A 22,673-nucleotide genomic window follows, 5' to 3' on the forward strand; every position below is an offset into this window, starting at 1 on the left:
AAGTCAAACAAACAATACGGGATCACTGAATTACTAAACAGCAGTGACGTTTGTAGGGTTACTGAAGTTGGACTAGCTGGTATATAATGATGTGCTACGTAATCGCTAGCGACACAGCTATGTTAGCAAAACATAAACACAGTGAAGCTAGAGGATGAACGCTAACTTTTTTCCACTCGATACAAGTTAAGGTGAGAGTTCCTGATGGTTAGGGACAAATGCAATCGCATGGCAGGATGCTGTTTCCCATAGTGCGCCTTATGGTATGAAAAATATAAGACTTTTCTTACTTGTAAAAATCTTATGGATAACAAAACAAACATTGGCAGCGTATTCACAAATCTTCTTTCTTAAAGAGAACATAAAACATGAAATAAACATTTTGCACAAACTGCATGTCAGTTGATATGTTTGCAAATGCAAAGTGAAGTTAAACGTACCCTTCAGGACCACTTCTAATCCCCAGAGACACAATTACTATTTCAGTGGAATTAATCACTATCATCACACACACAAGAGCAAAGAAGATGACCTAAAAATACATATACACACACATTAAAAATACATGTGGGAAAAATTAAACAGATGTTGTTATTGAGACGTGTTTTACACCACCGATTGTTGCTCACCTTGAAGGAATCACCGATACTAAACAAGATCAGGGATGAGATTTCAAGAGCAACACAAAGCACGTTGACTGCTACCTTAGACACCTACCAAATTTAAAAACAAACAAACAAACAAACCAGTGCATATTATAAAGTTAAACAGCCTTGTCCCTGAAAATCCGTATTTTACCCTATGAAAGCAGGGGTAAGCACTCCATGAACCCCCGGCTTTTAAACTAACTACATACTCAAAGAATTCTTGGAAGCAATACAAAGATTCAGGACAAGAAGAAAATAAAAAACTGCACCAAAGGCCCCCAGCTCTTACCTTATTTATATGATGAAAAACAGCCTCACTGGCCAGTAAGACTTTGCCTATATTGCATATACCCTAACAAGACATGAAGAAGAACGCAATTACATTTCTTCTTGTTCTTTTAAGATGGGGCTGAACAGCATTTAGTGCATGACTTGAGTTTCGTTAAATATGCTACTTACTTTTATCTCTGCCACCAAAACAGAATCAAAACACATCAGTGCAATACCTGCTCGCTGAAAGTAAATCAGAAACAGGGAGCAGTGTTGTCAAAAAAAAAGCTTTTGCAAGGTTAATGAGTCACTTTGTGTACAGTGTTACAAAATCAAATCCACCTGTGGGTTCTTACTTCTGTGTTAGCGCTGAACTTTGTGGTATTTGGTGTAGTAGTTGTTTTTGGTGTAGTAGTTGTTTTTGGTGTAGTAGTTGTTTTTGGTGTAGTAGTTGTTTTTGGTGTAGTAGTTGTAGTAGTTGTAGTAGTAGTAGTGCGCTGAGGTAAAATGATATTCACATTTTCCCAAAATGTTTTAAAAGTCTGAAGAAATGTTGCTCTGAAATATGTTAGAAAGGAATGAATGCTGATATAATTCATTTTCTGTTGCATTGCAATATAACAGAAATCTGAAGCAGGTCAGGTTCGTTTTTCACCGTGGACGTCAGCCATAGAATATCAGAAATTTTAAAGTCACCTGAACATGATGTCCTGCTCTGCTTCTGTCGCAGTCCAGTTAACTCGGATCAAAGTTTTTTTGTGATTAAGTGTGTGACTAACAGCTGAACCCTGAGAAGAGTGGCAAAACATAAGAGAGCTTCAGATTTACAAAAAATGAAAACAGTAAATTAATCAAATTCCAACTACTTACTTCCAAAACACCGCATGTCAGGAGCCGAGTCTTGTCACGCTCAAGTAGAACAAATTTTCCAGTAAGACGTGTTTCATCTGCAACCTCTCGAGCCTCTAACATAAACCCCATAAAATATGTGGATTCCTCGCTCTTGAGCAAAACTTGAAAATTGTTTCAAAAATTCATCCAAGCAAAAATTTGGGAAAAAGAGAATGAAGAGAAATTGTAATAACTTGTAAAAAAAAAATGTAAATTACAATTACACCAGAGATTGCTGTAATGAACAAATTTAACAAAATACAAACTACAACGTTCCCTGTACCTGTAACAGGCTCTCCAGGATAGCTTCCGGGTACATATTCAACCATGAAGGGGGGTTTTGTGGTTTGAGGAGCTGCACCATTATGATTGGGTAACATTGAGTCACATGCTTCTGGGAAGTCACCCTCTGAATACCCATGCAGCTTTGAGATGATGTTAAGACTAATCAGAATCCACATCCACATCTGTAAAATAAATATCACAGTGACCCAGGTCATCCATTGGCACTCTAAATATTTATTTACTTCTGCAAGTATTCATATACTTCCAGCATGTAGACTTCTAGTGGCAGATTACACTGAAAGTGTTTGCTTTAAAGATGCTTGAGAGTATAATGTCATTGTCATTCATAGATTTGCAAGTATTGAGCAGCCGACACATTGCTGGACATAAACATCCATCCATCCAATCGCTTCCGCTTACCCTTTTTCATGGTTGTGGGGGTGGGGGGTATAAATGGAGAGTCCTCTTCACACACTAAGGTTAATTATAAAGTTCTACACGGTTCAGTGCTAGGACCAATTCTGTTTACATTATACACGCTTCCCTTAGGCAGTATCATCAGAAGGCATAGCATAATTCATTATTATCAGGAAGTCCTAAAAACTCCCTGAAAAGCCTTCAGTTAATCCAAAATGCTGCAGCAAGAGCATTGACTGGGACTAGAAAGAGAGAGCAGATTTCTCCTGTATTGGCTTCCCTTCACTGGCTTCCTGTTAAATCCTGAATTAAATTCAAAATCCTGCTCCTCACATACAAGGTCTTAAATAATGAGGCCCAATCTTATCTTAATGACCTTGTAGTACCAAATCACCCTAATAGAGCACTTCGCTCTCACACTGCAGGCTTACTTGTTGTTCCTAGAGTATTTAACAGTAGAATGGGAGGCAGAGCCTTCAGTTTTCAGGCCCCTCTTCTGTGGAACCAGCTTCCAGTTTGGATTCAGGAGACAGACACTATCTTTACTTTTAAGATTAGGCTTCAAACTTTCCTTTTTGCTAAAGCATATAGTTAGGGCTGGACCAGGTGACCCTGAATCCTCCCTTAGTTGGGGAGTAACGGAATACATGTACCGCCGTATTTAAAATACAAAATATGAGTAACTGTATTCCGCTACAGTTACCGTTTAAAAAGGTTGTATTTAGAATACAGTTACTTTGTTGAAATAAATGGATTACACGGCGGTATTTCCCTGTTTCATATTGTGGCGGGTCAGGATTGTTTGGGTTTTGTTTGACAGCTACTTTCTGTTGTTCCAGGCGGCAGCGTTACGGTTGCCATGGTTACAGGGTGACGCTCTCTCTCTGCGACTGTGTGTTTCCTGGGTGAGAGAGCACCTTTTTGTTGTTTTTGTTGTGCAAAGCAGAATGCTACATACAGGTATAGCTCTAAAGAATGTAGCATCATGGGCAGTGTAGTCCGTGCTGCAGGGAGAATGGACTGCCATACCGGTTATGTGTCTGTGAGTGAGGGAGGGAGAAAAAGGAGAGTGGAAAACCTCCAAAAAGTTGATTCTGTTCATCTGGACCAGTGTTGGTCAAGTTACTTGAAAAAAGTAATCAGTAACTAATTACTGATTACTTCCCCAAAAAAGTAATCCCGTTACTTAACTTAAGTTTTGAAAATAAGTAATCAGTAAAGTTTTCAAAAATTAATTACTTAATTACTTAGTTACTTTTTAAAAACATGATTTACAACCTGAATAGGTAATAAAGTGATAGATCTTTCAGCCCAATTCTACTTTTTCTGCATAATCCATCATACAAAATGTAATCAAATGGAAAGGTCTCTTTTTAAAACTTTTTTTATTAGTTTTAATCTTTTAACTTTATGCATCAAGCAAAAATTTAATTATATGCAACATTCTCTGACTGGAAGAAATTTGTTTAACATTTAAACCTATTTTCTGCACATTCCAGCACATAAAATAAAATAATTTTTTTGTGTTTACACTCACTCTTTCAAATAGATGCAAGTAAAACACAGCAGAAAATAAATAAAATCAAAGACTAGCGGTCCTGTTGATCTATTTTCATCTGTAAAGCAGGAGTGAGGTAGGCGGATGTTTACCCTGGTGCAGGTGTGCGGCAGCGGTCAGTGGAAGAATCCGCGAGTTTCTCTGTGAGTTTCCCATTACGTCGTAGCGCACTTGGTGCTTGCTTGGAAGTTTAGGGGGGTTTTTTCGCTGTAAAAAGAAGTTTTCTTCCCATGCACAACGGACACTAATGTTTTTGTCACTTTTTATGGAATCAAACTCAAAGTAAGGTCAGTACTTCCACGCTTTAAACGCTGCATGCTCATACTCTCTCCCACACTCGATATATTATCCATTGTTGATCTGCACACAGCTGTTGTCACAAACGTCGCACTCGCTTACGTCACTGTCATGAGACATTCTCGCAAAAAAACTCACGGTTTTAGTAACGCAGTAACGCAGCATTCCTACGGGGAAGTAACGGTAATCTAATTACCGTTTTTGCAATAGTAATTCCTTACTTTACTCGTTACTTGAAAAAAGTAATCGGATTACAGTAACGCGTTACTTGTAATGCGTTACTCTGATCTGGACGTAGCGTTTTGTGGGAGAAACGTTTCGTCACTCATCCAAGTGACTTCTTCAGTCTCAGCTGACTGCAGGTTTCCCCAATCTTATAAACAGTGTATTTTCATAATGAGTGAAACCAGCCCACTGAAGGAACAATGGGCTGGGAGGTCAATCTTAATTATGCAAATTCTCATGACCATTGATCAACAACCACTGACCAAAACCCACTGATCAAAGACCACTGATCAATGGCCATGAGTACCATTCACAGAGAGTTAGGGAATGGGAGTGGAAAAGTACGAGTTTTCATCGAGCAGAAACGGGAGCTGGAAGCATGTAAATATAATAATAACCACTGCAGCCAAGAAGAGTGCCTGACGAGCCCAGTTAAGACTCGACTGTAAGCTGTGTTCATGTTTTCCTCAGAAACAATAAGTTCCGTTGGAGCAGCCTTTCAACGCCCCTCTCTGTCTCTCTCAAGCAAAGTTGACCCAGACAACAAAGTAAAGCTATTTTTCGGCTACGAGCCCGACATGGAACCCGCCGTATTAGCCAGAGGTCCCTTTACTACGGTTCGGAGCCGCGGACCTTCAGTAATAGTAATAAATCACAGCAATAGTACATTCACGTAGTTGTAAAAAGCATGATAATATATTAAGTAATCCAAAGTATTCAGAATACGTTACTCTCATTGAGTAACGTAACGGAATATGTTACAAAATACATTTTGGGGCATGTAATCTGTAATCTGTAATCTATAGTGGAATACATTTTAAAAGTAACCTTCCCAATACTGGCTGCAATAGACGTAGGCTGCCGGGGGATTCCCGTGATGCATTGAGTTTTTCTTCTTCAGTCACCTTTCTCACTCACTATGTGTTAATAGACCTCTCTGCATTGAATCATACCTGTTACTAATCTCTGTCTCTCTTCCACAGCATGTCTTGTATCATTTCTTCCTTTTTTTTAGTTACAGCTCGTTTTCTTTAATTAGCAATAAACACAGATCAAAGCTAATGTTTGCACAGTACACAAACTAGAGGTCTGCATTCCCGCGGCTGTCCCGCGGGAGCCGCGGGACCCGACCAGATTTCTTGCGGCGCGGGAATAAATTTCCAAATAAAATGCGGTAGCGGTCGGTAACTCTGGTGTAATTTGAACGGGAGCGGGCGGTCTGAAAATATAGCGTGCCCGACATTTTTTCGGAACAGCATATCTGTGATTTCCTCATTCTAATTGAGCACTGGTACAGCCAGTGCTCACGCCTGTTACACGCACTGAGCGCATGGATCAGTGCTTTTTGCACGTGCATTTTACTTGCACAGTCTGTGACTCTGTGCGCGCATCACCTGCATCAGAGCGCGCTTTACCAACATGGCAGAGCAAACTGAAGATGCAATTTCCTTGAAGGACGTTCAGCTGGGATTAGACAACGGTCAGTTTACTTTAAGGAAACCCACATCAGGCAAGTCTGATGTATGGGAGTCTTTTTCATGCGTCATAGACGCAAATGGAAAAAAATTACCCTTTGTACAATGCGATAAATGCCTCAAAGTTTTACCCTTTTGCAGTCACAAGACTGGAACCTCAGGTTTAAGGCGGCACTCATGTCCCATCACAAAGGGGCAAACAAAACTGGCATTTACTAAATCTTTGCTGGTGCCAGAGAAGTTTAAAAAAGAAACCAGAGACAAATGTGTTCAGTTTGTTTGCCAAGACATTCGACCGTATGATACCATCTCTGGAAAAGGCTTCACACAGCTGGCCCAACATTTGGTCGACACAGCAGCAAGAATAGGAAAATTCGATGTCTGTGAGATACTACCACACCCCACAACGGTGTCAAGAAATGTTGAAATGAGGGCTCAGAGTCTACGTAAACATGTTGTGGAGGAAATCACTGCAACAATATCGAAGTTTGGATGCGCTGTTACAGCAGACATATGGACAGAAACATATCGAAAAACGTCCTTTTTGTCTGCAACCATCCATTACGTTAATGAGCAATCTGAGCTACATTCAAGAGTGCTTTTTGCTGCCCCTTTTGACCCAAGCACCTCAAAGACAGGTGAAAACATTCGAAGGCACCTGCTGCAGAATCTCAGAGTGTTTGGCATTGATGCGACAGACATGGGCAAAAAGATTATTTTTGTCACAGATCGTGGAGCCAACATGATCAGTGCCTTACGAGAATACACGAGGCTAAACTGCACAGCGCACATACTAAACGTGACTCTCTCCAGTGCGTTTGGTCCTGCCATAATCGAAAAGTCTCCAGAGATCGCTAGCCTTCTGACTGATGTTAAAAAGTTGGTTACATATTTCAAACACTCAGGACAGCAGGGCAAGCTTAAAAAGTCACTGAAACAATCCATAGAGACACGATGGAACTCTAACTTTGACATGTTAAATTCTGTCTTGGAACAGTACGAAGACATTGCATCTGTGCTGACTGAGAGCAATAATTATGACAAGATCGGACGCATTAGCATCAGTACTCTTAAGTTACTAGTATCATTCCTAAAACCCTTCAAAGAGGCAACTGACGACTTGGAAACTGATAACACAGCTCCCAGTGCCTCACTTGTTCTTCCGTGGTCTGTGCGATTAATTGAGCACTGTACATCAGCCACAAAAGACCCTCTGCTCTCTGAAATTGCAACCGTCTGTGTAACACGGCTGAAAGAATTACTGTCAGCAGACAGCACTTCATCCCATTCTGTTCACATGCTTTATAAAATAGCAACCTTTCTGACACCAAATCTGCGAGGTCTGAGAATGTTAGATGAAAGAGGGCGACAGAATGTGATACAGGGAGTCAAGGAGATGATCGAAGATTTAAAGTTTGATCATGCACATGATGAGGATGTTGAACCAACACCTGCCAAAAGGCCTACTGTTCTTCATAAATTTTCAGATTGGGAGGAAGAGGAAGAATCATGTGGATCAAAATCACTAGATGTTCAGATTCAGGAGTACAGGACCATGAAACTTGAATTATCAAGTCAACAAAACATTTTGCAGTGGTGGAATTCGAACAGTTCCCAGTTCCCTGCCCTGAGCAACCTTGCAAGATTTGTCCTCTGCATCCCGGCAACGAGTGCACCTTCCGAGAGAGCATTCAGCCTTTGTGGTCGGATTTTGGAGGAGAGACGTTCAGTACTGAAACCCTCATCAGTCAGTGACATTCTTTTCCTGCATGGAAATTTAAAATAATTTGGATTTTTTAAGTTTCGTAAAGTTTCGTTCATTTGATTAATAGTTTAGAATTTTGAGATGTCGTTTATTGTTGTATTTATATATGCATATTTTCTTTTGTAGGAGAGACCTTGAATTCGACATTGGGACATTTTTTCGTTAAACTGATAGTTTAAACAATCATTTAATTTCGCAGTGGCCAACTATTTTGTTCTTTTGTTTACAATTTTAAGTGACTTTTTTTTTTCGCGACACTTTCCCTACTGTGTTGACAGAAAAATGTTACGTTTGTATTTTACATAAAAATAACAAATAGGCCACAATGCTGTATTCGTTTTTATTTATTTTATTTTTGCAACACGTTTTCCATGTTAAAAGATAAATGTTGCATCTTGACAGATAAATGCATCTTGTTTAAGAAAAATAAATACAATCATTGCACAACCTGCAGTTTTATCTGTTATCTCTATTTTTTGGTGGTACCCCATTTAAATGTGAGATTTTGGAAACCAGATCTAAATTTAGCGGGAACGGTCGGGTCGGGTAGAAAATTATTCTAAGCGGGCAGCGGGTGAACAAAGACTGAATATACAGCGGGAGCGGTCGGGTGCGGTACAAAACCTTGCGGGAGCGGGCGGGAGAGGGACTAAAAAAACATTCCCGCGCAGACCTCTAACACAAACCATCATGTTAAACACGAAAAACACGATAAACTTCAACTGTGTGTGCTTCTTTTTTTATTCATTATTTGGATTGACAGCAGAACATAGACTGCAGGAATAAATATCACCATATTGGCAGGTATCTGTCCCCCCCCCCCCCCCCCCCCTAAAAAAAAGGAACCAAATACGAAATCAACTACAAAACTAACAAACAAACAAAAAACGAACAACAACACTTGTCACTTTGTCTAACAGACATATCGTCTATGTACTGCAAAAAGGGACCCCAGACCTGATTAAAAATATCTTCTCTCCCCTTAACTCTGTGCATAACCTGTTCATATAATGCCATTTTGGTCATTTTGTTCAGTCCATTCCTTTAAAACAACAAGAGTTAGATGATTTCCAGTGCCTCAGTATTATCCTGCAACCTGTCATAACAGCCAGACTCACCCATAGCCCCTGTCTTCCAAAGAGATTAATGCTGTCAGGTAACAGACCCAGGATACACAAAGCTGGAGACTTAGAGAGATTAAGATGAAAACGACCATTCAAAAGGTTAATGATCATCCTGTCTTCCTCCTCTCCCCAACCGGTCATGGCAGACAGCTGCCCGTCGCTGAGCCTGGTTCTGCTGGAGGTTTCTTCTTGTAAAAAGAGAGTTTTTCCTTCCCACTGTGTTGGTCACCAAAGTGCTTTCTCATAGGGGTTCATATGATTCTTGGGGTTTTCTCTGTATGTAGGGTCTACCTTACAAAATAAAGCGCCTTTTGTTGTGATTTGGTGCTGTATAAAATTTTTTTTAATGTAAAGTCTTCAGGAGGAAGCCAGAGTACCTGGAGAGAAACACAAACATGCAAACTCCACACAGAAAATCCCTTTGCCTGATGGTGGAGTTGAACTCAGGACCTTCGTGCTGTGAGGAAACAATGCTGAACACTGTGCCACCGTCCTGCCTTTCTCACCATATAACTACTGTTTGATTACGAATGCAGTTTTATACTGAGGACACTGACAAAAACAACTGAATAAGAACTTTTACATACCTTAAAGTAAATGCTTGTACACCACATCCAATATTGTAAAGAGCTGAGAGAATCTCAATAAACCTGAACATCTGAGTTAACAAAGAAAAATATCTCCTCTTTGAAAGTCCCTCTAAGAGAAATAGAAGAAACCCTGCAAATGTCTCAGAAGAAATGAGTCCACCCTCCAGGACAGTTAGGTATTGCAATGTGTGTTAGTGGGCGGTGCTACAGCTGTGATTGAGGAAGCTGGAACATTGTGACAAAGAAAACGCCTCTCCCTTCACTTGTGAAATGAAAGACATATCCTGGATTATTTTCCCTCTCTTACTTCCTCGTGTATTGAAGGTGTTCTTAAGAAAATGTTAATGACATGTCTTATAGCAAATGTGAACTTTAGAAATCTGACTCAGTGAGCATATATACTGTTATGTGTAAGGCTTTGGATTTTTACTCTGTAAAGTTATTTTTACACTCCCAGATACATGATTTATGGACTTTCATTGACCCTATTTTTCTAGGGTATATATTTATTATGCTGTTGTACTACAATCAATCAGAAAATTATGAAGGATATGAGCTATGTGAATGTTGTCCCTGTTGATGATTATCAGTGCAACTCATAGTTAATCATAAACAATGACAGGACCATACAGATTTAAATCGGAGGTACATAAAGTTCCTTGATCCACACCCCAGATCAAGCAGCCGTCCAGTTTAAAGTTAATCCACAAGACGAAAGAAAGAAAGAACAAACAAAAAGAAAGAAAAAGAACAAACGTTCTGTGTTCCATTTAAAAATAATACAAAATACAGCACGCTGGCACGGTGGTTAGCACTGTTGCCTCACAGCAAGAAGGTCCTGAGTTTAACTCCCCGGGGTCTTTCTGTGTGGAGTCTGTATGTGCTCCCCGTGTTTGTGTGGATTCTCTCCAGGTACTCCGGCTTCCTCCCACAGTCCAAAGACATGTAGTTAGTTAGTGGGGATAGGTTGATTGGAAACTCTAAATTGCCGATGGGTGTGAATGAGAGTGTGAATGGCTGTCTGTGTCTATGTGTTAGCCCTGCGACAGACTGGCAACCTATCCAGGGTGTACCCTGCCTCTTGCCCTAAGACAGCTGGGATAGGGCATCTCCAGCCCCCCTACGACCATGAAAAAGGATAAGTGGAAGCGAATGGATGGATGAAAAAAATAGCGTGTTGTATGTACTGTTCATGACGTGGTAACACATGACTAGAGGGCAGACAAAAAACTGAGATTGCATGTTGTTTGTGATATGGAAGTATAATAGTGATTAATCAAAAGCAAACATTGCACAGTCGACTTTAATTTTCAAAATAGCTAGATGCAATACCATAATTTGTGTTCCTAATAGCAATACTTTTATGCAGTTAAAGTGTCTTTTAAACAGAAATCTCGATCCAGTGGAGGATCTTTGTGAAGGTAAAAATGTGAGAATGTGTGGAAAAAAGTGAACTTTATTTTTAAAATTTCACTTTTCATCTTCACACGCTTCTGTTTTAAATTTACAGCTACAGAAAACACATTCACAAATGTTTAGATTGATATCTACAGAAATATACTGAGAGCTGCAAACTTGTAATTCAAATTTTACTCATTTATTTTTTGGGGATGTGATGAAATAGGAGATTTAGATCATGACAAATGTGTAGCAACTGTGTGAGGCTATGATGTTAATATGGACCAAAATCTCTGTTGCACGCTCCTTGTTCAGTCTGTTTCACAGAGAATTAAGACAGCAAGGACTCTAATAAAGCATCCACTGGGTGTAACTTGTCCTTCTGTTTACTAAAAATTAAAGTCTCCAGCTTTGAAACGAGGACTTGACATCTATTCAGCACATGAAGAAGTCAAACATTTACTAAGCAGGGTTACGACTCACTTCTTAAGAAACCTGACTGTTCAAAAGTCCATTTCAAGATTATGTTTTCAGACACTATGTTTTATATAGATAATATTAAAATTAGATTTGACACGAAGTATGAATATGTTTTTACATTTATTTACATGTGTCCAAATGAAGATATACATTGAAGCTGCTAGAAGAGCATTAGTATGGCTCTAAGAACAACAGGAAGTTACAGCAAGTTTAATCATTTTCTAAGCAGTTGATAAATGACAAATCTCTGTATCTTGGCAGAGTTTAACTGAGTGAGTCATCAAATGGATCATAGACATGTCTATGTCTGCTACACAGCAGTGGGTTTATTGTTTTGAACTCAAAGTGAAATACCACCAAAGAAAAGCCATTTTACTGCTGAATCATGAGACATCAGTTTGCAGCACATGCTGTAGTTTCATGGGGACGAAACTTGTGAGTGAGTGGTCCACTTCCTCTTTACACCATTTATGTTTATTAACAGGGGTGGGACTTGATTAAAAAAATTATCTAATTAATTAGAGGTTTTGTAATTAATTAATCTTGATTAATCGCATTTAATCGCACAAGAAAATTTACCCCAAAAGTTTAAAAGGCTTTTAGTGGGCAATATAATAAAATAATAGACATGGACATGGATATTGTAAACTCAAGCTTTTTTAATTTCTGTGGGAAAAAAGCATTTAAACTGCATTTCAATTCAAAACAGAGGAATAAAAATAATATCCCTGACCAAAATTGAGCAGACTGAAAAATAAAGTGCTATTTTAAGTACTTTAAGTGCATTTTCATAATTTGTCTTTAAAATAATAATAAAAATTTCAACATAAAGTGCAGTTTTTCCTCTTAAAAAATAAGACAGTTAAAAGGTTATTTGACCAGCGGGGCCTCAAGGCTGATCCAAACCTCTCCTCACTCTCCCCTTGCAAGACTCTTTAAATCCTTAAAGTGTGGGTCAAGCACAGTAGCTATCTTGAGCTACTGATAGTTGAGTGTAGCTACACGTTGGGATAGGTCCTTTCTGAGGGCAGTCTTAAATTTCACCATGTAGTTTGAGTCATCATCAGAGACCTCCATGCTGTGATGCAGGTGGCAGAAAGCAGGTAAAACCACTGAACATGAGACATATATCTAACCTCCAAGAAGCTCAGTCACAAACCTGTAGCAGACCGTTCAAGAAAGTATTTATTACACAATAAATGTCAACTATAGAGCTTTTTGAAGAAACAGTAACAATAAGTTAAAAAATAGTTTTATTTACCTGCATGACTCAAGGACAGTCGTCAGCTTTTGGAGTTTACCAGCTCTGATGGAGATAAAATGACTAGCTTGTGCTTTTGTTTGTCTAAAGCAGCAAAAACAGCCTCTTGATTCTTTAGTAGGCGAGAAACCATATCCAGCGTGGAAACATCCTGTATGAGTGGCTCTTTCTGTTGCCCCAGTATTGTTTGCTCCTGCTGTAGTTCCTCCATATTAGCAGGGCTGTCTGTAATGCATCTAATTTTGCTTGCTATTCAGTGTCACAAAGCTGTTTAATTTGACTTGAAATTGTCTTTCAGCATGGCAGTTGGAAAGTTGGATCACCTGAACCTAACTGCAGCAAATTTTCTAACCCCCTATCTTCTACCCCTGATAGTGGTCTACAGTCCAGAGCAATCCATTTTGTGAGAGAATTGGTAAGTTTGTCTGATGTTGACTTACTAATTTTGGTCCTGAAGCCAGTCATTTCATCAAGTTTGGGATGCTGACACCTTTTGTTGGTGAACTGGGACTGCTAGCATTAACAGCTCCCATAGTTTCTGTGCTCGCTGCAACATGTTTTGCATTTACATTAGATAAAACTTTATTAATCCCTCGGGTGGGTTCCTCCGGGAAATTCGGAGGAACCAAAATTTAGATGGTACCGTAAGGTTGAAATGCTTCGGTGATATGCAAACTTCTTTTTGCACATTTTGCACAAAACCACGTTTTCATCAAGGCTTTCGTCGGATAGTCTTTGAAATGAAATTTGCCTCTAATCAGTCCTATCAACGCTTTTTCGTCTGATTCTTGTCGTGTCCAAATTCATAGGCTGCATCCTCGTGAGGACCCAGTCTTCGTGGTCTACGTGGGCCGGGTCCTCTGAAGGCCGGATAGCCCGGAAGTGAGCGGCTGTGAAATTGGATGGTCTAGCCTTCAGTTTTGGCGTTACCAGCGGTTTCAGTGGATTTGAATAAACTTAGCCGTCTGCTCCTTTCTCACTAAAATATAACAGGACACTGGCGTAAATTCTGGACCATCTCACACTTCTGTTTCATCAGTTTTCTGTTTGACGTTTATTCAGCTGTGTGAAAACTATAACTTCTCAGCCAAACCGATTTACTCAGGAACAAATAAAACACTGAAAAAAGCCAAACAATAACATTTTTAAGTGACTTATATATCATGTTTAACCTGAGTAGTGAAAGACTTTTGATGAAAATGATGTGCCGGGAGTTTGCTCTTCTTGCCCCGAGATGGTGGTGTAACAGGCATCTCCGAAAATGTTGGAGCACTTTTGCGAATATGTGATGTCTTGATAAACCGAGCAGATATTTGAAGTTTACACAGCTACATTCTCGCCTGAAAATATCGTAAAAGTTTATTTTGTGACCCAGAAAGAGTAATATTAAAACTAAGTAACTGCCGCCATTGTTGGAAACTGGAATTGGCTGAGCCGCGCTATAAATTCTGGGATATGGTGGGCCACGAAGGATACACCCGACCTATCCTTCAAATCTGGGGAAAAGGAGGACGCATTTGTCGGCTGCATTTGTCGGAGTCTACGAATTTGGACACCCCCTCTTTGTAGCTCTGATGTGTGCATCAGTGTAATAAGTGTACCAGGAAATCGAGCATTGACAAAAGTTCCCATTTGCTTGGAATGCAAAGTGCGATTAAATGCGTTATTTTCTTTAAGCGCATTATTTTTTCAAATTAATTAATCGCAGTTAACGCGTTAAATTCCCACCCCTATTAATTAATACTTGAGTTATAAGCAGTTATCAAAGCAGAATGAACATAGTTTATCAGATGACTGCAATTAGATGTGATCGATCCCAGATTCAAATTCAGATGTTATTTGTCACATACACAATCATGCACAGTACAACATGCATCTCCACCATTAAAAATACAAGAATGACCTCAAATTAAAAATAGAAATTAAAAAGGTGTGCAAATCAGCAGTGTGCAGATTGACAGTGAACAGTCAAAAACAGTTACTGAAATACATTATTTTGTTATTGAGTGCATGTACAGTGATGTGATATCCAGTGTTGGGAAGGTTACTTTAAAACATTGCACTACAGATGACAGAATACATGTCCCAAAATGGAGTTTATAACATATTCCGTGAAGTTATTCAATGTAACGTATTCTGAATACTTTGGATTACTTAATATATTGTCCTGCTTTTTACAACTACATGAATGTACTATTGCTGTGTGATTTGTTACTATTACTGAAGGCTACTTGCCATGAAACTAACATTGTTAACTGTCGTTAGCTGAGCTTAGTTCATAGACTTCAGACTGTTAGACTTGTGTAATATGTAAAGAAATTAGTTTACTGCTGAACTGTATATAACCATCATCCTTATCATTGCATTAATTATTATTTCATCAAAGCATTGATTGAAGCTGCTGCCATTATGTTATAATTTGTATTATAGGGGTTATCATAATCAAATATTAACATGTTTATTACAGGTGCAGTTATAACTACTTTCAAATTATTGAGTTAAATATATATATCAAAACTCATATGCTGAGTATATTGTTACAGTAAAATAGTAGCCGAGCAAAGGCCTGAATGTATTCAGCTTCTTGTGGTATTTGAGTTTGCCTAGTTACAGGTGACAGAAGGATGTCCAGTCCATGGTGACCTCAAAGGCCTGAGATCATCACCATATTCGGAAGAGGATGCCAGAAAGAGGAACCTCTGTGTTTGCATTTAATTCTTAAAATACATGAATGTTCTGTACATGCAAATTATGTGCTTGTAAACGCAAGAAGGGGCGTTACAATACCCTGATGTTATAAAAGCAATCTAGAGTGTATTTTGGGTAGAGATGTACAACTGATGTTTTGCAGTTTACACCTCTCCACGCGGCGTGCATTAAAATCAATTGTTTGACCGACCTCTTCTGGACTATCATTGTTTTACTCTCATCCTCAATTTCGAACTCGTAACACTTGATGGTTAGCATCAACAACCTGCTAGCTGCAAATAATCATGTGCAGTTCTGAAAGCAGTCTATGAACTAACCTACATTGAATATACTGAAGTGGCACATAACCCAGGTAGCTACCACAAGTAAAACAAGGTAGTTGCAGTAGGCTGACGTTAGTTTTTAAAGAACAACTTACTTCCAGATGTTTCTTTAGCTTAGAGTCTTTTGATACTGAGAGCAGCTTGTTGCTGGCAGAGTTTGCAATGCACGGTCAGACTTCGCCCATCCCTTTCTTCATTAAATGTGAAGCTGTGTCGGAATTTTCAAGTAAGAAATGCATTCCTGCCCGTGGACTGCTGGCTCTGTTGTGCTGGCTCCGGGTCCATTGTCTAACTGACACCACCGACATTAACAGGAAGCTTACATTAGAACATCTTATTTCGTGTTTTCTTTGGATTTCCGGCAATGCGTGGAATTACCAAAATTAGAGGAGATAGAGAGGGGACAGCCTAACATATGAAACAGACATGAAACTCAACATGAAAAAGACCAATTATTAGTGTAATCCAATTATTTCAACAAAGTAACTGTATTCTAATTATGACCTTTTTAAAGGGTAACTGTAACGGTATACAGTTACTTCTATTTTGTATTTTAAATATGTAACGCCGGCACATGTATTCCGTTACTCCCGAACACTGGTGATATGTGAGAGACCAGATCACTGTACATTACTGTCATTGTTATTAAGTGCATGTGCAATGGTGTGTAGCGATATGTAGAGAAGCTCTTCCCTGACCTCAGTAATGATAAGACTCCATTGTCAGGATGGGAGAGGTCTTCTTCTTGGCTTTGGTACTGCACCACTCAGTGTAAATAGACTGCAAGTCGAATGATGTGCTCGGCAGAGCACTCTTTGGAGAGCTCATCTGTCCTGCTTGGTGCTGTTCCCATACCAGGTGCAGATATTTCCTGTCAGGATGCTCTGGATGGTGCATGAGTAGAAGTTCTTGAGCATCTTCAGAGTGTTTGTGTGACAGGTTCTGTGTGATGTCAAGACCCAGGTGTGTGAAATTGTCTACTCTCTCCTCTGTTAAATATATACTGCCTAATAATGTCTCTGTTCTGTGTGGCTTTTCATTAGGCTTTTTTTTTTTTCTAATCTGACTCCAAGAAAATGCCTCCAAGCCTCGCAAGACTTTGAAATGGCAATACACAGGTGGTCTAACTTCATCCTTGAAGTAGTGCTTAACTTTGATGAGAATTAATTTAACCTACGTTAGGAAAACTTCCCTTGAAAATGAAAAACAAGCCATATAGTGTGCCAGGGGCGTTTTTAGCCCAAAGATTTCTTACTCTTTTTTTTGCTGTTTGTGTGACAAACTACTAAAAATATAAAAACCATACAGTACTTGGTTGAGTACTGTATGGAACATCCCCCCCCCCCCAAAAAAATTTTTTTCATTCCAGCTCGCCTCTCCCCTACTCTGGCTCTAGCGCCCTTTCTGCCAGAGCGATGGTTGCTGAGACGCAGCGGAGCGGAGGTGTAAGCGCCTGGCTTAAAACAGGACATGTTAGCTGCATTTAACCTTCAGTTACTCTTTATATAGTTAGGTAGGAGTCAGACCAGAGAATCAGACCTTTTTAGCTGAAAAACATTACACCCAGGTAACCTGCAGTGTTGAAAACATGTTTTCTATGTTTGCTACCCTGCAATCCGCCCTACTCTGTAGTAAAATCAGCGACATATGACTGTCCTGTTGCTTCCATTGAAATTTATATAGCCTATTTAAAATCTACACCTTAAAATTGTCCGTAGCCTACTGTTGTTAACACTGAGATGCAAAGAGATGCTTCAGAGAGTTGACCACCAAAAAGTGATAGACAGATTTGCCAACCTCAAGGTGAGGTGACATAGGTTAAAAGAAAATAAAAAATCTGCAGAGCCATAGTAGTATCTGCAGTAAAGATCTTTTCATACATTGTATACATTGTACCATAGGCAAAATTGCCTCCATTTTTTTATTAATATTTTGTACATTTTAACAGTTCAAGGACTTTATTTTTGGAGTGTATTTTTTATGTATCTGTATTATATTATACATACACATTAAAAGTGAATCTCTGTCCAGAAAATGCACTCAGTTTACTTTTTACTCACTATGAGCATCATTCATTATTTTCCCCCAGTAATTAAGGTTGGGATATGTTTTTTTTTTATTCCAATCCATTCTTCTTTTGCAGCATTTAAATAACCTTTATCAGATTTGATGGTTTTGTTACAGACATTTCAAAAAGTGTTTTGCTTTTCTTTCACAAATGTGGGGATTAAATTGTGTTAAAATGTACAAAACAGTGATGTCATGTTTTGTGACGAGGACCCAGGCACAGAGAGACTTGATGAATTTAAGAATCTTATGATTTAATAAAGAAATTTGCAGACTTGCACAGAGAGGGTAAAATTATGATGACTGATAACAGAGACGAAGACAACAGACGATGAGGACAGGGAGGAACAGGGGTTTAAATGCATCAAGGAGACAGTCATAGAGAACTCAGGACAACTGGAGACATTTAGGGATGCAGGGACTGACAGAGACAGGGAAGAAGTCTCATTGTGATGAGTAAAGTTTATCTTGCCTGGGCAGCTCTCTGGGTGCTCAGCACCCCCAAAGCTCTGATCCTAGAATCGCCCCTGTAGTGTGCAAAAGTAATATGCAGTCTGTGTAGTCTGCCTGGTGTATTGAAAAACTATGAGATACAATAAATAAGACCCTCAAGCACTACTTGCATTAAATGAGGAAGCAGCAGATATGATGTAACCATATATAAACTATTAGAGAAATCTGACTGTGATTCAAACAAACCACAAAACTATTGTTTCTGACAAGGAAATATGCCAATAATGATGGCTATAGAAAAAGAAATGGCTCCAGCGAAGAAAATTGCTGACACAGTATTAACAACAGCATCTCTGAGTCTCCTCTGGAAATCAGAAAAACAGACATGAACTTGCTGCTTGTTTCTCTCGCTCATTCCTAAATGGCCTGTAACAGAAAAATATGAATATTATTATTCATTAGAATTCGTGCTGTATTTGATGCAGATTCTTATATTCAGACAGGCACAAGGCATTCACCTCGTTTTTCACTGCTCAAAATGACAATCCAGATTACATTCAGGAAATCCCATACTGTGAAAGCAATCATCACTTTCAGAAGCCAAGAGTCCCTCACGTTATTTCCGCACTTATTCTCCATAACACCAAGAAATATGACAGCAACTGGCCCAAAACAAACACGGAAATAATATCAGAGCAATGTAAAGGCAGTGGCAACTAGTTTCACAAAAAAGTCCAAACTCTTTTTTGAAGCTGTAAAGTTAATACTCTTAAATTTAGAAGTGTAAGAATTTTCTTACTTGTAAAAATATTATGGATAACAAAACAAACATTGGCAGCGTATTCACAAATCTTCTTTCTTGAAGAGAACGTAAAAAATGAAATAAACATTTTGCACAAATGTCAGTTGATATGTTTGCACATGCAAAGTGAAGTTAAACGTACCCTTCAGGACCACTTCTAATCCCCAGAGACACAACTACTATTCCAGTGAAATTAATCACTATCATCACACACACAAGAGCAAAGAAGATGACCTAAAAATACATATACACACACATTAAAAATACATGTGGGAAAAATCAAACAGATATTGTTATTGAGACGTGTTTTACACCACCGATTGTTGCTCACCTTGAAAGAATCACCGATACTAAACAAGATCAGGGATGAGATTTCAACAGCCACACAGAGCACGTTGACTGCTACCTTACACACCTACAAAATTTAAATAAAAACAACAGTGCATATTATAAGTTAGACAGCCTTCCCTGAAAATCCATATTTTACCCTATGAAAGCAGGGGTAAGTTCCAGCACTCCATGAACCCCCAGTTTTCAAACTAACTACATACTCAAAGAATTCTTGGAAGCAATACAAAGATTCAGGACAAGAAGAAAATAAAAAACTGCACCAAAGGCCACCAGCTCTTACCTTATCTATATGATGAAAAACAGCCTCACTGGCCAGTAAGACTTTGCCTATATTGGATATTACCTAACAAGACATGAAGAAGAATGCAATTACATTTCTTCTTGTTCTTTTAAGATGGGGCTGAATAGCATTTAGTGCATGACTTGAGTTTCGTTAAATATGCTACTTACTTTTATCTCTGCCACCAAAACAGAATCAAAACACATCAGTGCAATACCTGCTCGCTGAAAGTAAATCAGAAACAGGGAGCAGTGTTGTCAAAAAAAAAGCTTTTGCAAGGTTAATGAGTCACTTTGTGTACAGTGTTACAAAATCAAATCCACCTGTGGGTTCTTACTTCTGTGTTAGCGCTGAACTTTGTGGTATTTGGTGTAGTAGTTGTTTTTGGTGTAGTAGTTGTTTTTGGTGTAGTAGTTGTTTCTGGTGTAGTAGTTGTAGTAGTAGTAGTGCGCTGAGGTAAAATGATATTCACATTTTCCCAAAATGTTTTAAAAGTCTGAAGAAATGTTGCTCTGAAATATGTTAGAAAGGAATGAATGCTGATATAATTCATTTTCTGCTGCATTGCAATATTACAGAAATCTGAAGCAGGTCAGGTTCGTTTTTCACCGTGGACGTCAGCCATAGAATATCAGAAATTTTAAAGTCACCTGAACATGATGTCCTGCTCTGCTTCTGTCGCAGTCCAGTTAACTCGGATCAAAGTTTTTTTGTGATTAAGTGTGTGACTAACAGCTGAACCCTGAGAAGAGTGGCAAAACATAAGAGAGCTTCAGATTTACAAAAAAAATGAAAACAATAAATGAATTAAATTCCAACTACTTACTTCTATATCAGTGCATGTCAGGAGGCGAGTATTGTCAGGCTCAAGTAGAACAAAGTTTCCAGTAAGACGTGTTTCATCTGCAACCTCTCGAGCCTCTAACATAAACCCCATAAAATATGTGGATTCCTCGCTCTTGAGCAAAACTTGAAAATTGTTTCAAAAATTCATCCAAGCAAAGATTTGGGAAAAAGAGAATGAAGAGAAATTGTAATAACTTGTAAAAAAAAAATGTAAATTACAATTACACCAGAGATTGCTGTGATGAACAAATTTAACAAAATACAAACTACAACGTTCCCTGTACCTGTAACAGGCTCTCCAGGATAGCTGCCGGGTACATATTCAACCATGAAGGGGGGTTTTGTGGTTTGAGGAGCTGCACCATTATGATTGGGTAACATTGAGTCACATGCTTCTGGGAAGTCACCCTCTGAATACCCATGCAGCTTTGAGATGATGTTAAGACTAATCAGAATCCACATCCACATCTGTAAAATAAATATCACAGTGACCCAGGTCATCCATTGGCACTCTAAATATTTATTTACTTCTGCAAGTATTCATATACTTCCAGCATGTAGACTTCTAGTGGCAGATTACACTGAAAGTGTTTGCTTTAAAGATGATTGAGAGTATAATGTCATTGTCATTCATAGATTTGCAAGTATTGAGCAGCCGACACATTGCTGGACATAAATGTTAGGTTAAAACTTTTTCGCCTTTTAACTAATGTTTGATTACAAATGCAGTTTTATTGGAGGACAGAGCCAGCATGAGGTAGTGTATGTAGATTTCACTAGGAAAACTATTAGGGGGGGGGAGCTATTTTAGAGAGCTCTCAGTTTTATCCATTGAACTTGAAAAGGATTTCAACATTTCTCTGGCAAATATTAAACACAGACTGACAAAAACAACTGAATAAGAACTGTTTCTTACCTTAAAGTAAATGTTTGTACACCACATCTAATAATGTGAATCAGAAAGCTAAGAGAATCACAATAAACCTGAAAATCTGAGTTGACAAAGAAAAATATCTCCTCTTTGAAAGTCCCTCTAAGAGAAATAGAAGAAACCCTGCAAATGTCTCAGAAGAAATGAGTCCACCCTCCAGGACAGTTACAGTTGTTGCAATGTGTGTTAGTGGGCGGGGCAACAGCTGTAATTGAGGAAGCTGGAACATTGTGATAAACAAAGCACATTTCCCTTCACTTCTGAAATGAAAAACATATCTTAGATTATTTTCCTAGTCTCTTACTTCCTCGTGTATTGAAGGTGTTCGTAAGAAAATTTTTTGACATGTCTTATAGTAAATGTACAATTCAGTGTGTCTGTGTGTGTGTCAACATCCATATCACCAGTTCAATAAATCAGGCTCAGTGAGCAGATATACTGTTATGTGTAAGGCTTTGGATTGATGTTATTCAGACCGTCCCAGATTCATTGACTTTAGTGGACCCTACTGGTCTAGGGTCCATATATATTGCTATTGTACTACAACCAATCAGAAAATTATGAAGGATCTGAGCTATGTAAATGTTGTCACTGTAGATGTGAGTCAGCCAAATTATGATTATCAGTGTGACTCATAGTTAATCATAAACAAAGACAGGACCATACAGGTTTAAATCTGAGGTACATACAGCTTCTTGATCCACACCTCAGATCAAGCAACCGTCCAGTTTAAAGTTAATCCACAAGAAGAAAGATAGAAAGAAAGAACAGACAAAAAGAAACATCAGAAAATGTTTGGCATGAATTTTCCTTTATAACAACCCAAACGTACACTGTAGCATTTTAAGGAATACAGCAGTGCTTTAAATCATAACCCATCGTTCATGATGTGGTAAAACATGAACAAAGGGCAGAAAAATACACAGATTGCATTTTGTTTGTGATGTGGAAGCATAATAGTGGTCAATCAAAAGTGATTATTGTGCAGTTGAATTTCTTTGGAAAGGGTGTGTCGAGATCATAATGAACACTGAGCTGTGACTTGAGATGGTGCCTTCAAATGCTACAACATGCCTCGGTGTTTGCCTTGGTGTTTGGGGGTGACATCCCTTGGCATTGCTGACTGTGGATATGACATCCTCGACATTTTGTTGGGTGATGCATGTGGAGGTCATGCCGCTGCATTTGTAGATGATACCACGGGTGTTTAAATTGGTTACGTTTGGGG

General features: G+C 38.8%; 1 protein-coding gene across 1 annotated transcript in view; it reads right to left on the bottom strand.

Moving 5' to 3' along the window:
• Positions 1 to 1,280: 1,280 nt before the first annotated feature.
• Positions 1,281 to 22,673, bottom strand: part of LOC134621290 (chemokine XC receptor 1-like) — a 29,680-nt gene continuing 8,287 nt past the window's right edge. Inside the window, exon 3 of the mRNA XM_063467716.1 lies at positions 1,281 to 1,414. Coding sequence (XP_063323786.1) covers positions 1,281 to 1,414 — 134 coding nt within the window. The remainder of the gene's footprint in view (positions 1,415 to 22,673) is intronic.

This window comes from Pelmatolapia mariae, linkage group LG23 (assembly GCF_036321145.2).
Source record: "Pelmatolapia mariae isolate MD_Pm_ZW linkage group LG23, Pm_UMD_F_2, whole genome shotgun sequence".
NCBI classification, from domain to species: Eukaryota; Metazoa; Chordata; class Actinopteri; order Cichliformes; family Cichlidae; genus Pelmatolapia; species Pelmatolapia mariae.